Source organism: Larus michahellis, chromosome 2 (assembly GCF_964199755.1).
Source record: "Larus michahellis chromosome 2, bLarMic1.1, whole genome shotgun sequence".
Classification (NCBI taxonomy): Eukaryota; Metazoa; Chordata; class Aves; order Charadriiformes; family Laridae; genus Larus; species Larus michahellis.
In genome coordinates this window covers 30,618,845-30,639,278 of record NC_133897.1, presented here as the reverse complement: position 1 = coordinate 30,639,278, position 20,434 = coordinate 30,618,845, and the positions used below count along the sequence as shown (strand labels likewise).

The window sequence follows — 20,434 nt, the reverse complement described above, 5'->3', positions numbered from 1 at the left end:
GTTTCCAGAAGCCCTTCTGTGCTACTTACAAAAACAAAAGTAACAACCACATCTGCTGGGAGAAAATTATGTATTTGTCTGAATTCTTTGGTTCAGTGATTTCTCTCTCCTTGAATTGTGCCTGTCTTTTGTGTCTGAACAAACTTCTATTACGTTGCTATTACCTGTGGCCAGATAATGATAGCAACATTTTTTTTTGTTTCTATGATTTTTGAAAGTAATAAACAATTATTTTCAAAAATGGCCTGAACAACTGCAGTTTGGTAAACATACATTCCTATTCCGTTCCTCTTGCCTCAACAGGACCAGCATGTCATGGATTCTCTTCCAAGTCTCGAATATCTTCTTTCCAAGCAGCTTGGCCATCCTTCTCAATAGTTTTCTTAAGAACTAGCTAATATAACACTTCCACTTTTAAGGAGATGGATGGAAATCAAATTTACTTTATTATTCAGAAACTGAAGGCAGAAAATGCATCTCCCCTTCCAATTACACGGGCTTTATTATTTCTTTTCACACTGCTCTAAGTTCTCAGGAAAACTGTATAGAACCTGAACACATGTAAGAAAGGCTATCTGTGTTGCACTGAACTAGTCTGGCAGCATGTGAAGCACAGCTTTCAGAAATAAAAGTATTCAGTAAGGAGAATGAGATCCTTTCAGGTAAGGCACAACAATAAAAATGCTGCAAGGTGCAAGTGAGAACTTTCACAAAGCTGCTTCTCAGTGTGTTATGAATTCATGGCCAAATGAGCAATAGTTCTGGTAACAAATACTGGTACCTTGACTTCTTGCTGTACTCAGCAAATAAAACAACCTGAAAAAGCATTATCATTGTTTACTTTTGTAAAGAAAAGCAAGAAATCTATATCTCTGACCTAAACCAACATTTTTATTGAAGAAGCCTTAAAAGGAAAAATGTATTTCAAAAATAATTAGAACTAGTTTCCTATTGTTCCTCATTATTATGTAAATCATAACACCCGGGACTGACTTTGCAAAAAGTCACTTCTTTCTTTTTTCAATGCCTCCCGTGATGAAAACCATGTCAATGGCACTTCTCATTGGCAAGCCTCAAGCGTAGCACTGATGGACATGACAGTTCATGGACATGTAACCTACACAGTAAGTAATTTGGTACACATCTTTTCTAGTGCTTAAGCCTTCCCCCATTTCATTAAAATATTATTATATTTTCCAACCTACATATGAAAGCTCACATATCTGCATTTTCAAGTTGGACAGAACAAGACATAGCTTTTTAACAGATCACAATATTTAATTATATTATTTAATAAAGTATGGGGGAAAACCACTGAGAGGTACTTCCAGTTTGCTGAAAATACAGAAATTCTTTATCAAGTATAACTAGATCATAAACAAATAAATTCAGAATGCTCAGTAATTACATTTCTCCTGCACAATGCCAATTTTGCTCAACGCTTGCTCCTCAGAACATGATCCTTTCTTGGACCTACAAAACCTTGAAGAGGAAACATGAAACGTGCTGACATTCTACTGTGTTTATTCAGGAAAGACAGCCCTGCTTTGAACTATGTCTCTGTTCATATGACCTACACATTCACACAGTTTAAGATACCATAACAGCATTGGCTCGAATCAATCACAGTTCTGCAAAAAAATAGTATTTGAATTACTTGTTGACACAAATATATAACAAAACAGACATTCAAGTCCTGGAATAGAACTTGCTTGCTTGTCTTGGCAGCAGACACAAAAGTGCAGCTGGTTAAATTCTGAGTCTTGGACAGTCAGCATGTTTTATTTTTATTTTTTTAAAATTCAGGTCAGCAGAGATCAAAGGTGACAATGACTGTCAGGGGATGAGAAATCAAAGATGCACGGTGCATCCAACTGCAGCACCTCCCTCAAAGCATTCCGTTCTTTTCTCCCCTCCATCCCATTTGGCATATTTGCTATTTGCATCTACCGCAATAGAAGCAAACATTGTTCTTTTAGTTTTGTCCTTTGCTGTGCAGAAGTATCACTGATACAGTACACTGAAAAATCAATAGCGCATACAGAACAGATGTGGATTTCATTTGTGAGCTATATGGAAGTGACAGATTTCAGAGGAAAATATTTACATTTTATGCTATGCTGATGTTGTGGCTTAATTTGAGGACTTGATTATTTTTACTTTTTGTCACTTAAAAACCAGACCATTAAATACAAGATCAATACACGTACACAAATATGTATTGTGTATGTAAATATGATACAGATATACATATAGAGACATGGATATTCATAGGGAATGCTATGGTAACAAAATACTGTAACCGTTTAACAATCCATGTTACTGTCAGCAGAGATGTTGACTCATATGAAATAGAAACTCTACACAGCTTCTGATTTTGAAGAAAATGGAGAACTGATGTATATATATATATTAAAATTATGCATAAAATACTTTGCTAGCAAGCGTGAGAAGTTGCATTTGAAACAAAATGATGGAAAAAGAGTGTCTTACAATGGTATTTATACTAGCCAAGCATCCACTATTTTTTCTGCCATTGTTACTTTAAACCCAAACAAAAGTAAAAAGAATGAAAACAAATCAACGCACGAACCCACAAACCCTTTATGGATGATTTCAAGCTGACAGGTTTGAATACATTATGTTAACTCTGCATCAGTTTTCATATATCATCCTTTACCTTGGTCCAGTTGAAAATTACACAAGTCATAAATTAGCTTTAAATAAGTTTTGAATCAGCCTGGAACTAGTTTTCAAATTAAAGAGCCGTCAGTATATTACATGGTACTGTCATTTTATTACCCCAATCAATTCTGCGTGGCCTGAGGTAGAAAGAAAATGGATGCTGTCTTCATTTGCAAAGGGTTTATCTCTCACGCCAGGCTCTGAAAACATGACTGCAGTAATGAATTGGAAGCCGAAGTTACTAACAAAGACTTTAACAGTAACAAAGTAGAAATATTTGTCCCCTTTTAGACTTACAAAAAGTGGGGGGGGGGAAAGCCCTTTCTGAAACGTGAAGGCAGCTTCTTAAGGCTGAAGGACTATGGGAAGAAATTAGCACATTTTTATTGAAGTGCTGAAGTGCTTGTAGCCTCGCAGAGTATCATTTTTTGCGCTGAACAGGAAAAATCTTCCTGGGCCAGATGGAAGGTGCCTCTAGCCCAGACCGCAGAACATCCCTCCATCAGCTGACCGGCGGCTCCAACCCATCCCCATTCTCCTTACACCCCAGGGGAGTACTTGGACAGTATTGACAGCATCTTAGCCAGAATTTGGTAAAATCTAGTGAAGACGGGTTACCTGGAGTTCTCCACAGTTCACAGGTGGCCAAAGTAAACCCCCAGGAGAAATGCAGGGTTTATCTCAAACTACTTGTACGTGAGATCAATCACTTTTTGCCATTCTTTTTTACCCTGCGTTAGTTAATGAGGTAAGAACATGGGCTTTAAACTTCTGATTACAGTTGTAGAATTTCCCTTCCTCTCTCTATTCTGCCTTTGTCACTCTCCTCATGCGGATTTTATTTAACATCTGACAACCTCCTCTCTTCCTCTGCCCTCTCCAAAGATCGGAAATTTTGGTAATGTAGGGGTTGCAACCCCTAACGTACACGTGCTAACCTCCTGCACTGCCCGTCACAGAAGCAACGCCGTTGTTTTGTCCTTGGCTATTTCTTCTCTCTCTTGAGAAGGTGACGATGACTTCTATGTTTATAGACTGTTAACACAACAGGGTCTCATTCTCACTGACTCTGAAACTACCTTGGTTCAGGTAATAAACCTTAACCTAGCTCTAAAACCTCTCCCTTCTCTTAAAGACAGAAACAAAAGAAAAATCTCTGTTTTCCAAACATAGAAACTTAATTACATTCTTTAGCTTCACAGTCCTTTTGTTTCTTCCAACACACTGCGTAATATGAAGGAACTAATAAATTTACAAGAAGTTTCCAATAAATACCTGTCTGTTTCAATTTATTATCCCTCTATCTTTCAATAAACTACAGCACTGACAAAACAAGCTTGCATCTTTGAAATCTACCTGCATTTCCAGGTGTCAAAGGGTAAATTCCCACTTTTACAGTTATTTTAAAACAAGGTTGCTACTATTGCTAATATTTTAGTAGAAGTGTTTGAACAAAATATGAAAGGAAACAGGGTCACGCATTTTCTCTGGATACCTCCTTCAAAATAAAAAAAAAAATAATAATGTTTTTCATATTTATTCTTCCAACTTTATCACATGCAAATCGAAACAGCGAACAGGAGAACATTTCACCATTTGAAGGTATTATCATTCACTGACCTCTGGAACCTGAATTATTCTCCCCTTTCTAACACACCTATTTTCTACATTTCCATTACTCAGTGTACTAATCCTACCTCTCTTTGGACTGAATTCTCCACCTCTCAAATCAAACTCTCCTAGATTATTGTATTTCTCTTCTACTTTCTCATCATTCATTATTTCCCAACGTTCAAAAGCCGTTCTTTTAGCTACCCTTTCAATAGCTGCTTTTTCTGACCCCAGAATTCTCTGAACTGTATTCAAAATCAACTCTTAAAACACTGTAATTAATAAAACCTCATTAAAATATCAAAACTGGAATTAAACTTCAATATATAGATTCACCACACTAATCTCATCTCATATGTATAACGCAAAGGAATACACCTTTCCTGTCACTGTCATGGATAAAAGCCATTGATCACAAGCACGTTGATCAGAGTATGGCTCAAACGACTGGCAAAAATTTCTGCATGAACATGAACATCATCACCAGAAATTTTTAGAATTTCTTCAATAAAGGGAAAAAAGCCAGTATCTACCCTTTTTGTGCTAAATCTCCCATGTCTTGCGTAATTTGGAAATTATCTGGTGCACCAGAGCAACAGATTTTATATGAATATCCTTTTGCAGGATATTAATATACAGGCGAGACTGCTATACTATGCCATTATCACCACATATAAGAGTAACTCAATACTTTTCGCTTTTTTTGGCCACAGCGCTTTCTTTATGTACATTGTTCTGCTATTTTTTATTATGAATTAGGTCACAGGCATATACTATAGCCCAGAAAGTTATTTTTGTCCTAATTTTATATTTTACGAAGTTTTGTAAGTTTTTTTTATGGAGTTCTAAAAGCTCTTTTAAGACAATACACACATAATTTATTACTGTTGGATCAGCATATTTCATCTTGCCTGTGCCCATTTTGTACAGCTCTGATCTCTCCAAACCTTTTTTCCCCTTGTCTAAAAAAAAAACCAAAAAACCCACCAAACTAAAGTTGCAAAACAAATTCTTAAGCCCATCACAAGCATCTTCAGCCACTGTTAAGTGTGGTGCTTACCGTGTTGCTGTATGTATGTTGCATACAACCGCAACTGTTGACTTCAACTTATTTACAGAATGATACCGGCACTTTACATGTAACATTTAAAACAAGATTTTCTAAACAACAAATGCAGAAAGCCACCTGCTATTACTTGTGGAAGGCAGCGCTGCAGCTACAATTGCTCCATTAGTAAAGCTACATTTGGGTTTGCATTTTTCTGTTTCCTTAAGCCACGTTTTTTTCCTTCAGAAATGATGAGGGACAGACCACAGCGATCCATTCATATCGTCTCTCTAACAGAGAAACAGTTCTACTCCATCTGTATTTCTTTTCAAATCACATTTAAATTGCCCCAAACTTTCCATGCTCTTGGACTGCTGAGGCAGTAACAACTTGGGAGGAAGGCACAGCAGCAAACTCACTTCCACCTCTCAGGGTCAAACCGCACATCCCCACAATTTATGGTCAAAGTAGTTTGCTTCACTCCACTCCAGCAGCTTGGGAGGAAGCACACACAAAATTTGTTCACAATACTTGGCTGCTACTTAACTTGAACTAGAAGATTGAGCACTCGAGATCTCTGCTCCAAAAAGCAGCTGCTTTATTCTCACAAAAATAGAATGTAGCTCAGAAAAGGCTTTCTTTCAAGCACACGATCTTCAGATATTATGCATCAGCATGCGGAGCGTGTCTGTCAGATGTCGGAACAAAGCTTTAAATTGTACCATCTAACTTAATTCTCAAGACAGGGTCAGCACATTCATAGGGCTGGTTTTTTTCTCCCCTTTGAGAAGTCCTTTAAGCAATATTTATTTAGCTTCTTACATCTTCATCAGCGCTGATTCTTGCTTTTCAACTCCTTGAAGTCCAGATTTTCCCAACATAATGCAAAACAGAGTGATATTAAACTGTGTGATCACCAAAAGCATCACAAAATCGTCAAAGGCTACTTATTAAATCAAGACTGGTTTTCATCTGTTCCCACTTCCAGATTTTTTTCCAGTAACAAGATAAAGAAAGGGATTACACAGTACATTATTTTTTGCAGTCTAAATTTACTACGCAAGTTTTATAGCTCCCTAAACTTTCCTTATATGGCACCCACTTATCTGCATGTGCTTCATGTGTTTTCTATAATGCTCTGCCCTGCTCTGGGGGAAGGCTCTCTGTGTGCCCTCCGCGTCCTTCTCTCCATTTTTGCTCTGTTTGTTAATTCACCCCATTCTCCCCTATAAGGGTTTCTGTGCCTTTCTCCAAGTGCAGTTTTCTCATTGTTACGAATGTGTGTGTGTGCTCACGTTTCCCCTTCTCCGCCAAGGGCGCTTCTTGCAGTCCCATTATTTTTCCCCCGCCCTGCTTTTCTCTCTCTCCCTCTCTTCCCCTCCCAGTCTCTCTTCTTTAAAAAGTACCATCACTTATTTTTCAACTGACAAAGCAGAAAAATGAAACATTAATTCAAAGCCATAAAAATATTTTTAAAGAATGAATCTACCTATAGAAAAGCTTTCTATAAAAATGCTTCTTATACTCTCCTTTTCGGCCCTCTCTGGCACCTGAATGTGCCGAATTAAATAATCTCTTAGACACCCTTTAAGAAGCTTCAAACAAATGTTACGAACCCTATTTTGTGGGCCCCTGACTTAATTCATTCACGCTAGTCACTAGAGTAATTAAAGAAAATTTCCATATAACTTTATACTACTAAATAGAGGTACATACTCCTGTTAATATAAAGTAGCCAGCTAAAACACAAGGAAATTTTATTCTGTCAAACTGAGCTACGCTGACAACGGGCTGTTTACTAAAAAGGGAAGCAACTGCCCAGTTGACACAGTTTAAGATGTGACATTAATCAGCCATCTTTTGCTGAGCCCACAGGAACTGAAAGGTCACAACTAGTGCTGCCGCTTGTAAGCATCCTCAGAAAGCCTGGAAATTCCTCATTCTTCCCTAATTAAGAACGCTGTAAATGCTATATGGAATAATGAGGCTAAATTCACTCGAAATGTGAACTTTACTGCCTTTCTTTAGGAGGCATGAATATTTGGGTTATTGTTGGGTTGTGGTTTTGTGGGTTTTTTTAAATTACATCTACGAGACAAAATTCCTTTTTATGTTTCTCATCTGTAGTAGAAAACACACACCAAGTCCCTTACTCTTAAATATAGTTGCTTAATGACATTGTAGAGCAGATTCTTTCAGCTAATAACATATGCATACAGTGCTTATACAAACGTACAAATGATAAAATTTAATACCCTAGCCGTATATATCCCTATATTAATTTTTAGGCTTTTGACCTTGAGATGACTGATATGTGAATTCCACAAATTCTCTCATCAAAACTGGAATAACTCTTGTAGTCAATGAAGCTGAAGCACAAATATACCTTTCATACAGCAAACATAAGAGTGGTTTTAATAGTCACTTCATACCAGTAACGACTGTGGTGTGACAGAAACAGTTCTGCAGACCAAAGCTATACATGTTTCAGAGATACGAGCAGTTTGGTCACTGCCCGTGATCCGACATAAAACATCCTCGGCTTTTGTGTCCCTTGATGGGAACCTGCTTTGCAGACTCTTGAGACCTCTCCATAATGTGAACCAAAGCATAGCAACTGGTGGCAACTGGGTGATTCCTTTCAAAAATGCATTTCTGATCTTAACCAAAATGCTAGGACAAATACACACTACGGTACCTCAGATCACGGCCTATGAAAATGAGCATATCGGAATGTAGAATCATTTGAGCTAATCAATAGGAAATGTTCAAAATAACAGGGTATTTTAAACACCAGCTTTATTCAGAATTCAGTACTGTTACCCTGGACAATCAACAGTTCCTTTCCTCCTCTGGAGAATTCACTGGACTGAAAGCTCTCTGGGGTCTAACAATTCCTCCTCCCCCCTTCTTTTTTTATTTTCCCCCCAATGAAATTAAAAAAAGAAGAGCGAGACAGACACACGCAGTGCCTTACTTTTAGAAAACGGTTTGATCGCTGTCCTAAATTAACTGGTGAATACATTCAACCATCAGAGGGAAGATCTTGGTTCACCTCCATCTTCCTCTTCTTATGAGGGTTCAAAATTGTATTTCCCAAGGGATTGCTTAAGCCTTTATCCTTTAGGCCTTTATGCTTAAGCCTACTATTCTTCAGCTGAAGCTTTGCATGGAAGAATAAGTCACTGGGTAAAATGATTCATTGTGTATTAACCAGGGTACCTGAGAAAGGGTACAAATTGTCTTCTGAATATTTCACTATTTCATATGAAGGATGTTTCAGGCTCTGCCTACACTGTACCCAGAAAGCACATAAACAACAATCAGTCTATATGTCATTCCAGTGAGAGACTTAACAGATTAAGAAACGACATCTCCCATATCTCAAACTTTTTGTATTTTCTCATAGTTACGTTTTAAATATAAGATTCTTGAAGCTATCTCTACATGAACACAGACCTCTTATAATAGCCTTCAAAAAGTTCCTTACCACCAGCAATTAAAAAAAAAAAAAGTATTTATAATATCATTTTGTTCTGAAGTTCCTCTGCCTGCAGCAATACTTTCAAGCTATAACAAGCAGTGAAGATATTAGGCATTAGAAGAAAACAGTAGGACAAACTTCATATTCATTTAATAAACAATATATTTCCAAATATTAATACATAATATGTATCTTTATTTATTGCACAGGCTGGGTTACACATTTAATATTCATTATGTCAATGACTGTATCAATCTGCCGCCGCCCTTCTATTTCCAAAAATGAATACGTGATGTGATTAACCTACTCTAAGTACACTTCTGTGTACCTTCCATAAATACTGAGTTATCTTGCTATTTCCTTTTTTGACACTTTTTTCCTTTGGCTATTTATACCACATCTAAAAGGATACCATCTGCCCTTCTGTCTTCATGAGATTAGTAGCTAGAAGAAATCTGGATATCTACAGATTCCAAGGTTTTCCGTATGTGAAGTCTTTTGGTACTGTCTGACGCAGCTGAAATACACGTAAGACTTTTCAAACATGCCCAAAGGTGTTTCAAACCACTGAACCAGATAATAATTTTCAACCGTTACCAAAGACACATTTACAGAAAAAATCTAAGATAAACTTAATTGCCACCAGAATTTAACAATGCATTATACATTTTAAAGGTTTTGTAAAAATCTTTTCAAAAGCCATCTTAAAATTCCACATAGTATTTGTGCTTTTTCTTGGTAGAGCTGATTGTAATGCTCTTACAGTTATATTCCCACACAAACTATTTGCTGAGCCAATTTTAAGAAGAGGGAACTTTTCTGCTACAGAATGCTAAAATCCAAGTGACGAGACACTCCTTTGCACGGAAAGTGGCTGACGCAGCACAAATCGGCAATGCCCAGCTGTCTTCTGCAAAATGTGATTAAATGTGGCTGGCACTAAGAGAATCTCTATTTGAGAATGGTGACTAAACCTCACTGCCACTATCTAACGCCACGACGAAAAGCAAATCTTGACTCTGCTAAAATTCATTACTTGCTTAGCGCTTCATAAAATGGCACTTTTTAGGTTTCTTCCCCCCCTCTCCTGGTTCACTATGATTAGATTTTGCCCAGGCAGTATTAGTAATTTCTACTGATGAGTGACACGTTACTTAGAGCGACATATATGGCTGTATTTCTTTGAAAGACTTTAAAATACAATCAACCTTGAGACTAAACATGAGCAGGTAATTAGGCAACCATGATAATGTGTTCAGATCTTACCCAGAGAATAACAATTAAAGATCTAATCCCTCTTCCGTTACATAGAATATGATTACAGGTGATGTGCTAAGATAATTTGCAGGGTAATAAAGTCAGACTAGTGAGGAATTAAGATACATAATTCTTTAATTACGTACCTTCTAGTTCTATATAAAACATAAGGTAAGAAACATATTTCTAGGTAAAGAAATTTATCTCAGGGATTTGGTAAAAACAGAACACTACTTTGCAAAATTAGAGTGGAATGGGATGCTACCAGACTCCAGATATACCTTTGCATCTCTCAGGATTCCCTTTCCACAGTACACGCCTTTTTGCTCTTTTCCGTTGAGTCTTAATTTCTTCATGAATATTCAAATTAGAAAAGATTACGCACAATGGATATGGTCTTTGATACTGCCCTCCTGGCAGCTTGTATCATCTAAACCAAGAATTTCATCGAGGCTCAAAAGGTTAAAAAATTCAGAAGTCAGGTACAAACTTTTCATTCACACTTTTTTCAGATGCTTTCAAAATCAACATCTGTTCTACTAATTAAGTAAATAACAATCTAAATTTCCAATCGGGCTGTTAATAGGAAGCAGCAATGGTCAATTACAGTTTATTGGTAAATTTGTTTATGGTTCCACTGTCAGCATGAAGCCCCTAATTATCGATAGTCAAAAGGCTCATTATTTTAGGAACTCTGGAAGTAGGAAGACAACTGGATTGATGAAGTAGATGTGAATGTGTATCAGCGCTGTAAACTATGATGGTTTGGCAGCTACAGTTTGGTGACTTTCACATGCTTATACCTTCCTTTTGTGACTTCACTTAAAACGGACTGTAAAACTGAGAAAACCTGACTTTAAACCCCTATCCCCGTGTCTTTTACATTTCAGCATAGTATCTTCCATATATAAAATTCATTGTCACGATGCTGCTCGACATTGTAAATATCTAGAAACTGATTTTCAAAAGAGAAAAAGAGAAAGCCTCCCGTTCTTTACGGAGCGAGCATTCCCCCTGTCCTTCCTAGACACCCCTCCTCTGCCAGCCTTCTCTCATCCTTTGAGAGTACGCGTAGCTGCACACCAAAGAGGAGGTATAAAATCCTCCTGTTGCGGGGTGCTGCTCAGGGCTGAAAAAGTGCTCTCGTTTTTTTTTATTCTCTCACGCTGCGTTAGCATAAAACCAGGTTTAGCTGCTTTACTTCAAAGACGACGCTAACAGCTTTTTTGGATTTTTCCCAATTGCAGAGAGGTCCCAGCCGAGATTCCTTGCCACTCAGCACAACAGTAGCGGGCGGTGTAGGCTGTAAATTCATTCTGTCATGGCTTAGGAAGTTAAGTTATAATTCAGTAGAAGAGCTATTTCCCAGATAAACCGTAATCGTAAGCAGACTTTGTTAGAAGCATAACCTAAAGAAGGCAAGGAGTAGCAGTGGCATTTCTAACAGCTGCCCATGAAGAGATTTTGCTTCCTTAACTACTACCTTAGAGTAGTTAATAGTTATTCTATCTAACCCACATCTAAACTAGAGGTTTAGACATTTAAATACAAGATGGTGTATATTCAGATTAGGTGCATTAAATGTATACTCACTATGCCGTGTTTGTGATTTAAATTTCGATTATTTTTATTATTTTTTTTTATTTTTAGATTTTTTTTCAAGTCTAGCACTTTATTAATTAGACATGGGTGTGTACTTTAACCAAAGCGATAATTAATGACCGAGCTTGTTCATAATTTCACCCATCTCTGTTTGTTTCTCCTTCAGTAACATATTTTTAGGCGCAAAAAAGCAAAGCTGTCAAGACAACTTATGAAAAGCAGGACTACCTCAGTAATAATGTGATTTGTGAGATGCTCACAAAGCCTCTTAAAAAATAATTGGCTTCCTTTTAAAGGTAGTATAAGGTGTGTGTGTCTGATGACATCAGAATGAATCACTCTTTTCAGTCGTATTTGAAACATTTTTTGCTCCTGCTTTTGTCACAAGATATTCAGCATTATGGAAGGCATTAAATGGTACTACTGCTCTCCCATTAAGAAAAAGGACTTGTAACTGTGCAAAGTTTCAGCTTTGGAAAAAATTCTGCATTGTTGGGTTGTTTATGAAAGAGAGTGAATGAAGTTAAGCAGCGAGTAATTTCTTCAGTCTCCTGGCTAAGAAAAACTATGGGGAAGAAGAAAATGTATCTTGGCAACTGAACTATTTTGGGGCCAAGTACCACGAAAATGTGGCTATTCTGAAAAAAAACCCAAACTTACTTAAAACTGCTGTGCATTGTTTAAATCTTAATTTTCTGAGAATATACCACTGGGAAAACAGACTCTTATCAGGCTTGTTATAGCTGCTGGGTTTTGACAACATTTAATGCAAGAAAAAATTATGTACTTCACTTTACACTCCTAATTGGTACTTGATTTTTGTAAACATTTCAGTTAATACTCTTTGATCTATCCCAGCGTTATCCTTCAAAATCAGAAATCTGGTTTTGCATTTGGAACAACAATGCCTCATTAAGAAAAAGATCCCTGTATTCCTGTTTCTTTAAACTCGTGGCTGGTATTAGATGTACTACAATCTGTGTAACCGGCCCAAAAGAGACTTGTTCAGACAAGGTTATGGGAAAGACAATGTTGTACTGTATTTTCCATTTTTCACTATACTTTTTTGATACAGTTAAGCTGCACCTAAGAAGAAGAACAAGCACTAGAAGTCCATGATGAGGATCTGGCAGTCAGTTACATGGGGTACTGGAAATGGCAGAATTGATTTTGATGTGGAAAAGAATTAAGGTATTTAAAATAAGCATCTATTCCAGAAATATTTTACAGTGCTTAACGTTTTTTTTCATTAAAGCCTAAGCTTCCCACCTACACTACGGGAATCTTCTTCTGCCAACTAAGAGTATCTGATCATTTGGATTAATTCAGGGATTTAATACCAACTAACTTTATGCTGAGCTTATCCGCTATTCATAAATCAAGTCCCATCTTAAGTTAATTTCAAGGCTGATTATTTTTGGAACATTTTATGGTATAAATTATTCATTACATAGATGTATTATACCTGTTTGCCAGAAAATAACAGAGACTGTGCCAACTCATATTTAAAATATGATACCTGGGGAGCAAATATTAAAATACAATTGGCAATATTTCAGCCAACTGATAAGGATTACCGTACACTGCAATTTCACTCTTTTTTTTTTTCTTTTTTTTTTTACTATCTTGATAGTGAAATTCATTTCCGTGTCAAAGTTTGGCATTACTGAATTCTTAAAACAGGGCATAAGTGGTGTAAGGATTTGCGTTAAATCTTCACAGCCTTACAGATTTGGATAATTTTCTCTTGTTTAATTTTAAGAAAATCATTCCAGTGCCAATGTTCGACTGCTCCTCATGAACCTAAGAAGACAACAATGATTTCAGAATAACCACAGGTTTCCTAGTTGATGTAAATATATAAAAATCTTTTTTTCCATGTCACACAAGAAACCAAAGTCATAATCTGATTTACGTTGCATTATTCAACTCTCTTTAAGCAACTTTGAAACATATGAAAACACAGAAATGTTTAACTCCTCTATTGTCCTTGATGACCATGTAAAAAAATACATCATCATACCCGCATCTTGTAAAAGTGAAAGCAGATTCTACCTTTGCAGATGTGGTCACTGAATTACACCATACAATTTGTTATTCTGTAAACCGCTTTGAAATACTGCTAACTGAAGGCTGAAAAATGTTGCATAAAAATTGAACTTTTTTCCATTCTGTTCTGTTCTGCTCGTATCAGCAAGCAGATTTATTATCAGTATTCTTTTATCATTTTTCAGCTGCGATGCCATTTGCCGTGGTGGCAGTGCGTTTGCTTGTATGTTGTGTCCTCAAAAGAGGGTGCTCTGATGCAACAGTCTCTCTGATGTAAGCTGACTAAATTAGGATCAAAATTTCTTTACAATTGCCGTCACCCTTTGTCAGAATATGCAACTGAAACGAGTTTGAATTAATACAAAAGACCTTGAAGGATTTTTTTGGTTTAATTTTGGACGATGTATTTTAAATGTAACTACTTCAACTCACATTCTATTGAATGATAAAATATATCATATATAAAACATATTTAAGACACGATTAAGCATGCATATATACTACCACCATGTGCCAACCTTATATATTATATTCAAATAGGGTTTCCTTGTATACATAAAATGTTACAGATACATTGAAAATATGTTGTTCCAAATGCTTAGTGAATGCCCAGATAAAGTCTGTCCATGCAACGCCGATTCAATCATCTTCTGTGTGTACTCAAGCAAGGAGAATCCCACCTAAACTATAACCCTTGCTAATCTAAAGTAACTGTCTCGGCTCCCTCCTGCACTCACTGGACAGGAAAAGGCAGCTCCAGAAAACAATTCACCCAAATCTAAGGAAAATGTCTAAAATAAGGGAGCGGTGTTGACATTTTGCAATACAGAAGCCAAGACGCAGGGAGAGTAAGAATTAAAATTGCTATTAAATTAGTTACTCAATTTGCAATAGTCCAGACCACATCATTATGGAGACTGAGGGCTTTCAAAACATAGCTTACACTATCACCCACTGCAGCTCTGAGAATTCAGCATTATCCACGTTGGACCAAGGGATCCAAGCTGGGGAACAGTAAACAAGGAGAAAAAAAAAAATACGAAATATTTGAAAATTTTAATTTGTCTAGCATGCACAGAAGCTCTGAAATGAGACAAAGATAAAATACAATTTTCTGGTCACTACTCAACTACTCCAAACTTAAGGTCAAGCTTCTTTCTTTTTCCTGTTCCTGAAATCATCACTTCAGTTTTCATGTCTTGCAGAACCTACAGGTAGTATATTCTTCTAACGCTCAACCCACATTAATCCCTTTCAATGACTCCTGACAGCTAAATCAGAGAAGGCAGGGGTCCTATAGAAAAAAAAAAAATATAAACATCACAGCATGAAGTAATTAAAGGCTGTAAATTCATATATAGCCATAAAAGGACTTTAAGCGCTGCATGCCACCTTAATTTTGTCATTTCCTAAATTTCGAGAGCTTGTCGTCAGGATTTTTTAGTTCTGCGAGAAAGTGCTCCCTGAGTTTGAGGAAAAGGAATAATGAAAAAGATTAAATTCCATAAACCATAATGAGATTGTCACCTGCACAACTCACGAGTAGATCAGAAACTTCTACGCCCCCCACAGGCCTTCTTAACCACCCGCTTTATATCTTACAAAATTCCACAGACTATAAGAATTAAATCTAATTGCCCTTTTTTTTCTTTTCTTCTGACCAAATTAAGAGATGTGAAATAAATCTTACTTTTTAACAATTATTTTTAATTTAAAAATATTCTTCCCAACATTATATCCAGTATTTTAATATGGCAGTGTCCAATTACATTTGCGTGTTCACTATGTGAAAGTGAGATATACCCAAATAAATGCTTCTACTTGGCTAATGAGTAAAATAATCCATGATTGCTTTCCAACACAAAAGGTATACAAAAAAAGTATTACTTGCCAGGGTTGGCATGTCACGTATTTGTAGTTCCGGCAAATATTTCCTGAGGGGCTTAGATGAGAATTCTATGCATATATACCGACAATTTATTTCCACGGAAAAAATGCAATACAGTAAAAAGATGAAATAAAAGCAAACTAAACAGAAGTCAAGAGACAAGGCAGCTGATCTTGCAGCACTCAAATAATGACCTGACACGTACACTCTGCAGCATTCTGCAAAATAGATTGTACGCAAAGATGAGCAGATAGAAACCTAACTAGCACAGTCATTGTAACCACCATGATATATGGTTAAACTCTTTGCTGCCTTGGTCCTTTGCGAAATTTTTAAATTGGAGGCGATACTTTAAACGGTACTTTTTAAATGGAAGGCAACAGAAAGGAGCCCACATCCAGTAATAAGGAGGCTTCATACACACATAATGACCAAATGGTCAGGCCACATTTATTCCTAATGAATATTACCACATCGTAATATTGAATGATTTTATTTATATTTTGTTTTGTTTTTATTAAATTCAACTATAATAAGATTCTGTATTCATTCTGAATATCACTATTTGAAACTATCAGCAAATTTATGATTTAGCGTGCTGTTTGGCAATCCTGAAAGCGCACCATAATCCTTTCGCAGGGTAGATGGATAACATTATAGAAATGGAGAGCTTACAGGTTTGCTTCAGCTTTCATGTGATGTAACAAAATCTACAATGTTTTTGAGATGAGAGAGCTTGTCAGACCTTAGTAGCGAGCATCACCCATTCCATAAAAGTGACAGCGAGTATTACCAGCAGAGAAGCTGTTGCCCTCATGCCCTACAGCAAAGTCACTGTCTGTCTATTATTTGACAGGCAGGGTAATATGGGAATATGTTACGCTGGTGGAAAAAACTGACACTATTGCTGGAGAGTCCTGTGACTAGTATGAGCAAAATGGAAGTAGCCTGTCCAACATTTGTGATAGATAACAATTTAAAGCATATGTTTACTACCGCTAAATTACATCTCCTGTACTGCTGACACCTGCAAGTGCTTAGCAAAATCTGAAAATAAAATCACATTATTCGTTGTCAGCTGTATGCAACTTTTCCTGAACGTCTAAAATTGAAATTCATAATTAGAAATAAAAACTAACTGAACCATTACATGCCACGCACTATAATCTCTCTCGTCAATGAAAGAGTGTAATTTACCTATCAATTGTTTTCAAGGCCCAAGACTGATACAGAAGATATTGTTGGGGAATTTTAAAATGTGTACTATAACAGTGATTTAAATTGGATCAAAACAGATGAACAAAGTTGAAAGAATAAAAATTAAACAATAGCCTTCTTAGCCGAAGCTAGAAATTCAATCCTATTTTGCCCTATAATCCATACACGAAACTTCACTGTGACACACCAAGAATTGGATTTAGTGAGGGGCTGAGAGACTGAAATTGCTGGTAGCTGAGGCTTGCAATTCATCCACAGGTCAGGCAGAGTGCAGCAAACAATGCAAGTTTCTCTACGGTTTTCCTCTTCTGAGCTCTAAGTACACATTTGAGAGACTATCCCCTCTAGTAACGGGTGGAAAAAGCCTTTATCATATTGGCTCCTCCTGGCTGTGAAAAGCTGGGCAAAATCGCGGATATATAATACACAATCCCAAAGCCATAAAGAATATTGAATTTGAGAGTGATTAAGTACATAAACTAAGCCCTAAACCTTTAAATAACATGTACGCAGTAAGGAAGGTCTGTAAGGAGTTTAACTCAACACGATGTTGTTTGAATTTGTTATGCAGTATAGAATATAACAAAAAAAAGCTACATCATTAAAAAAAACTTTTTAAAGCATAGAGAGCAATATAGTTTTTCAGAGAAATTTCTCTGCACACCCCTGTGGAAAAGCTACGAGAAAGTGACTAAAAGAAACCACAAGGAGTCCCCATAAGACAATTTTTCACTATCTTTCATATTCATTACATTTTCACTTGTATACAATTCAAATTGCCTGTGCTTGAAAGTGCAAAAGACTTTATTTAAATTTACACATTAAAAGCCTCTATGAATGAAAAGGAAAATTAGACCCAATAACAAGCATTTTTTTTTAAATTTGCAATGATCACTAAGATAACTCAATATATATCATTATTCTAATGATAAACTTTGTTTACTCTTCAGAATATTGTATTTTTCAACACGCACCTTAAAGCTAACACACGGCCTGCGCTAATCATACTTAATTTACATGAAAAAGTATTTTAAAAATTTCATCTGGTACATAGTGTGCTAACCTCCCGGAAAACACATTTAGAAATTACAAACCCGTTTTTGTTTACTCAGAAGAAGCCAAGAAAACAAGAGAGGGAAGATTTTAACTAACGTTATCAACAACCCCTTTTAAGTTTAAGCAGGTGACAGAAATTCAATAACAACTTTAATTCACTCTTGGAAAGTCAACTGCGTGTAAGTGGTATTCAAGAAAGATTGCTCGATGTCCAAACTGCAGTGGACAGCTAATTTCCAATGTCTGTCTTCATATCTCCTTGCGGAAGAACAATTTGATTAACCCCCCAGGTGAAACTGAATACCATATTTTTCCAGTTGGAAAGGGACACCAGCAAGCCAAAAAATTCTCCCTCTCTCTGAACATTTTGTATATTCTATTCTTAAGAGTAACATCATGAAAGAGCTTAAGTATCCCAATATGCTAACAACATCTCTGCATAGCTCTGTCCCTGTGTATTCAAATACTGAGTCGCTTCCTTACAAGTTAAAAAATTCTGTGAAATACAAAGGAAGTGGCAGAATAGCCTGTAAAATTTTAAAGGCTTTTAGAATGCTCTGTTATTTTAACACTGAGGTATCAGGCGCATTTATAAATCCAGTTTTGAAAATCAATTGGAAAGTGTCTGTTCAGAGAATATGGTGATGACATAAAAGAATGCCAGTGCTAAAGAAGCTTCTGTGCAGACAAAGAATCAAAATCTTTATTTTTTGAAAAGTTGGTACTACAGAAGCACGCTATTACTATCAATATTATTAGAGAGTTAATCCATGTGAAAAATTAAGTTCTAGTTCTAAAATGTTATATTTGATCAAGACATACCAATCAATATAAAGTATTAACAACCTTAATGTGATTTTCCAGTGGAAAAAACAGGTTTAGTAATTCAAATCATCTTCGTTTATTTAGAAAGACATGTATTTTCTATCTCCGTCCTTAGAGGTTTATATTCTGTACTATTCCTGAAATACTTTCACTTGTCAACTTGTTCCTAATCCTGATACAGTGCCCATACTCACTCCTTTCTCAGAGAGAACATAATGTGAAGAGAAAGCATTTAACTGGGATAATAAAATTCTCAATTCTCTTTATTGATTAAGAATATTTCCATTTCGGATACATTCTGGTTTTTACCTGTTTTACAGAGAATCTGAAATCGTTATTTTATGACCTTCTACTGTTTTTCAGAGCAAACCTATGTACGGCATTTCAACAAAAACTTCGGACGCCAAGTAAGGCTGCTGAAACCAGAACATTTCCAACTATTTCACAGGATGAATTAACTTACTTTGGAGGATGTAGAGTCACATTCCTGACAAATCCATCCATAGCCAGTCTGTTTGGGAGACTTTTTCAAGGGAGGGTCTAGACAGCCAAAATGGTAGCAAAGCCTGCATTCATCACACCTGGAACAGAACAAAAAGAAATATATCTATACACATGTATCTAAATGGTACTTCTATACTATTTTAGATTGAGCTTCCCTGTGATTCTCAGCACAAGATTTCCTGATCTATTATCACGTCACAGAAAATCCATTTTCTATACGGGCTATTTTCAGACACAATCACTTTAAGTAGGTTATGCCTAATTCGGAATATTCTGATGCAGACACTCATACATCACCTTTGTCATCATCTTATATAAATGATATTATTTCAGAAACTTGCAAATTAAGGAAAAAAAAATGTATAACCCACCTAATTTTTTAGATACTTCAATGACATTCATTGACATTTATTTTTAGAAATTTGTGATTTTTTTAGACAGTGACAATATTGATTTTTCATAGTTTTAAGACACTATTTTACACATCTACTCTTTCAAGGAAAACTGTGGATTGTTTGCTCACAAATTCAACAACTCAAGTATAATTTACAGCTACGAATTATATTTTTTACACTAGGACTATGTGGTTAATAAATAAAAACACAACTATTTTCTGATTCGTTTTGAATTTTCTGGAAAGGAGCATTAATTTAAAAGGATTTCACTGTGATCTTTCACTTATAAAAGTGCCCTATGTACACACAACAATTTTATGTTCTTTTTTAATAAACCTTTATTTAGGGTTTTGTACTATGTATAGTCCACATAAAAAGCTCAAAACATGTAACACAGCTATAGCTATTGTTCACCCATTCTTAATGTACCAGCATTGAAGTGTAACAAGTGCTCCACAAAAGGATTTTTAAATCAGTACAATAATATGCTCAAAACGAGAACCAGATTTCAAAAGCAAATAGAGATTTTCATATATCCTACTGAACTTGACTTTATTTGCGTATCCCCCTGTATTCTTTTGTGTGAAAAAGAAAGCTTTTTTTTTCAGATTTACTTTGCAATATTCTCTTCATTAAATGTTGTTAAACTCCGAATTAAATCCAATATAAATTATCCAAAAATAGGAAATAGTGTAAACGTTTAAAAATAAAATTTTCTAAGAAATCCTCTATACTTTCTTTCTCTGCTTCCCTGGCCACTCATTTTCTCCTCTACAAAACACGCAAACACAAAAATCACCAAAAATTGCAAT

At 36.0% G+C, this 20,434-nt stretch overlaps 1 protein-coding gene across 5 annotated transcripts in view; it reads right to left on the bottom strand.

Annotated features, from left to right (window-relative positions):
- PHF14 (PHD finger protein 14) overlaps positions 1-20,434 on the bottom strand; it is a 168,300-nt gene that overhangs the window by 37,258 nt on the left and 110,608 nt on the right. For 4 of the 5 annotated variants that reach the window (XM_074574759.1, XM_074574761.1, XM_074574760.1 and 1 more), the window contains exon 17: positions 19,187-19,304. In XM_074574759.1, coding sequence (XP_074430860.1) covers positions 19,187-19,304 — 118 coding nt within the window. Of the gene's footprint in view, positions 1-13,315; positions 15,031-19,186; positions 19,305-20,434 lie in introns of those variants that run through there. The other variant, XM_074574762.1, reaches the window with a different exon arrangement.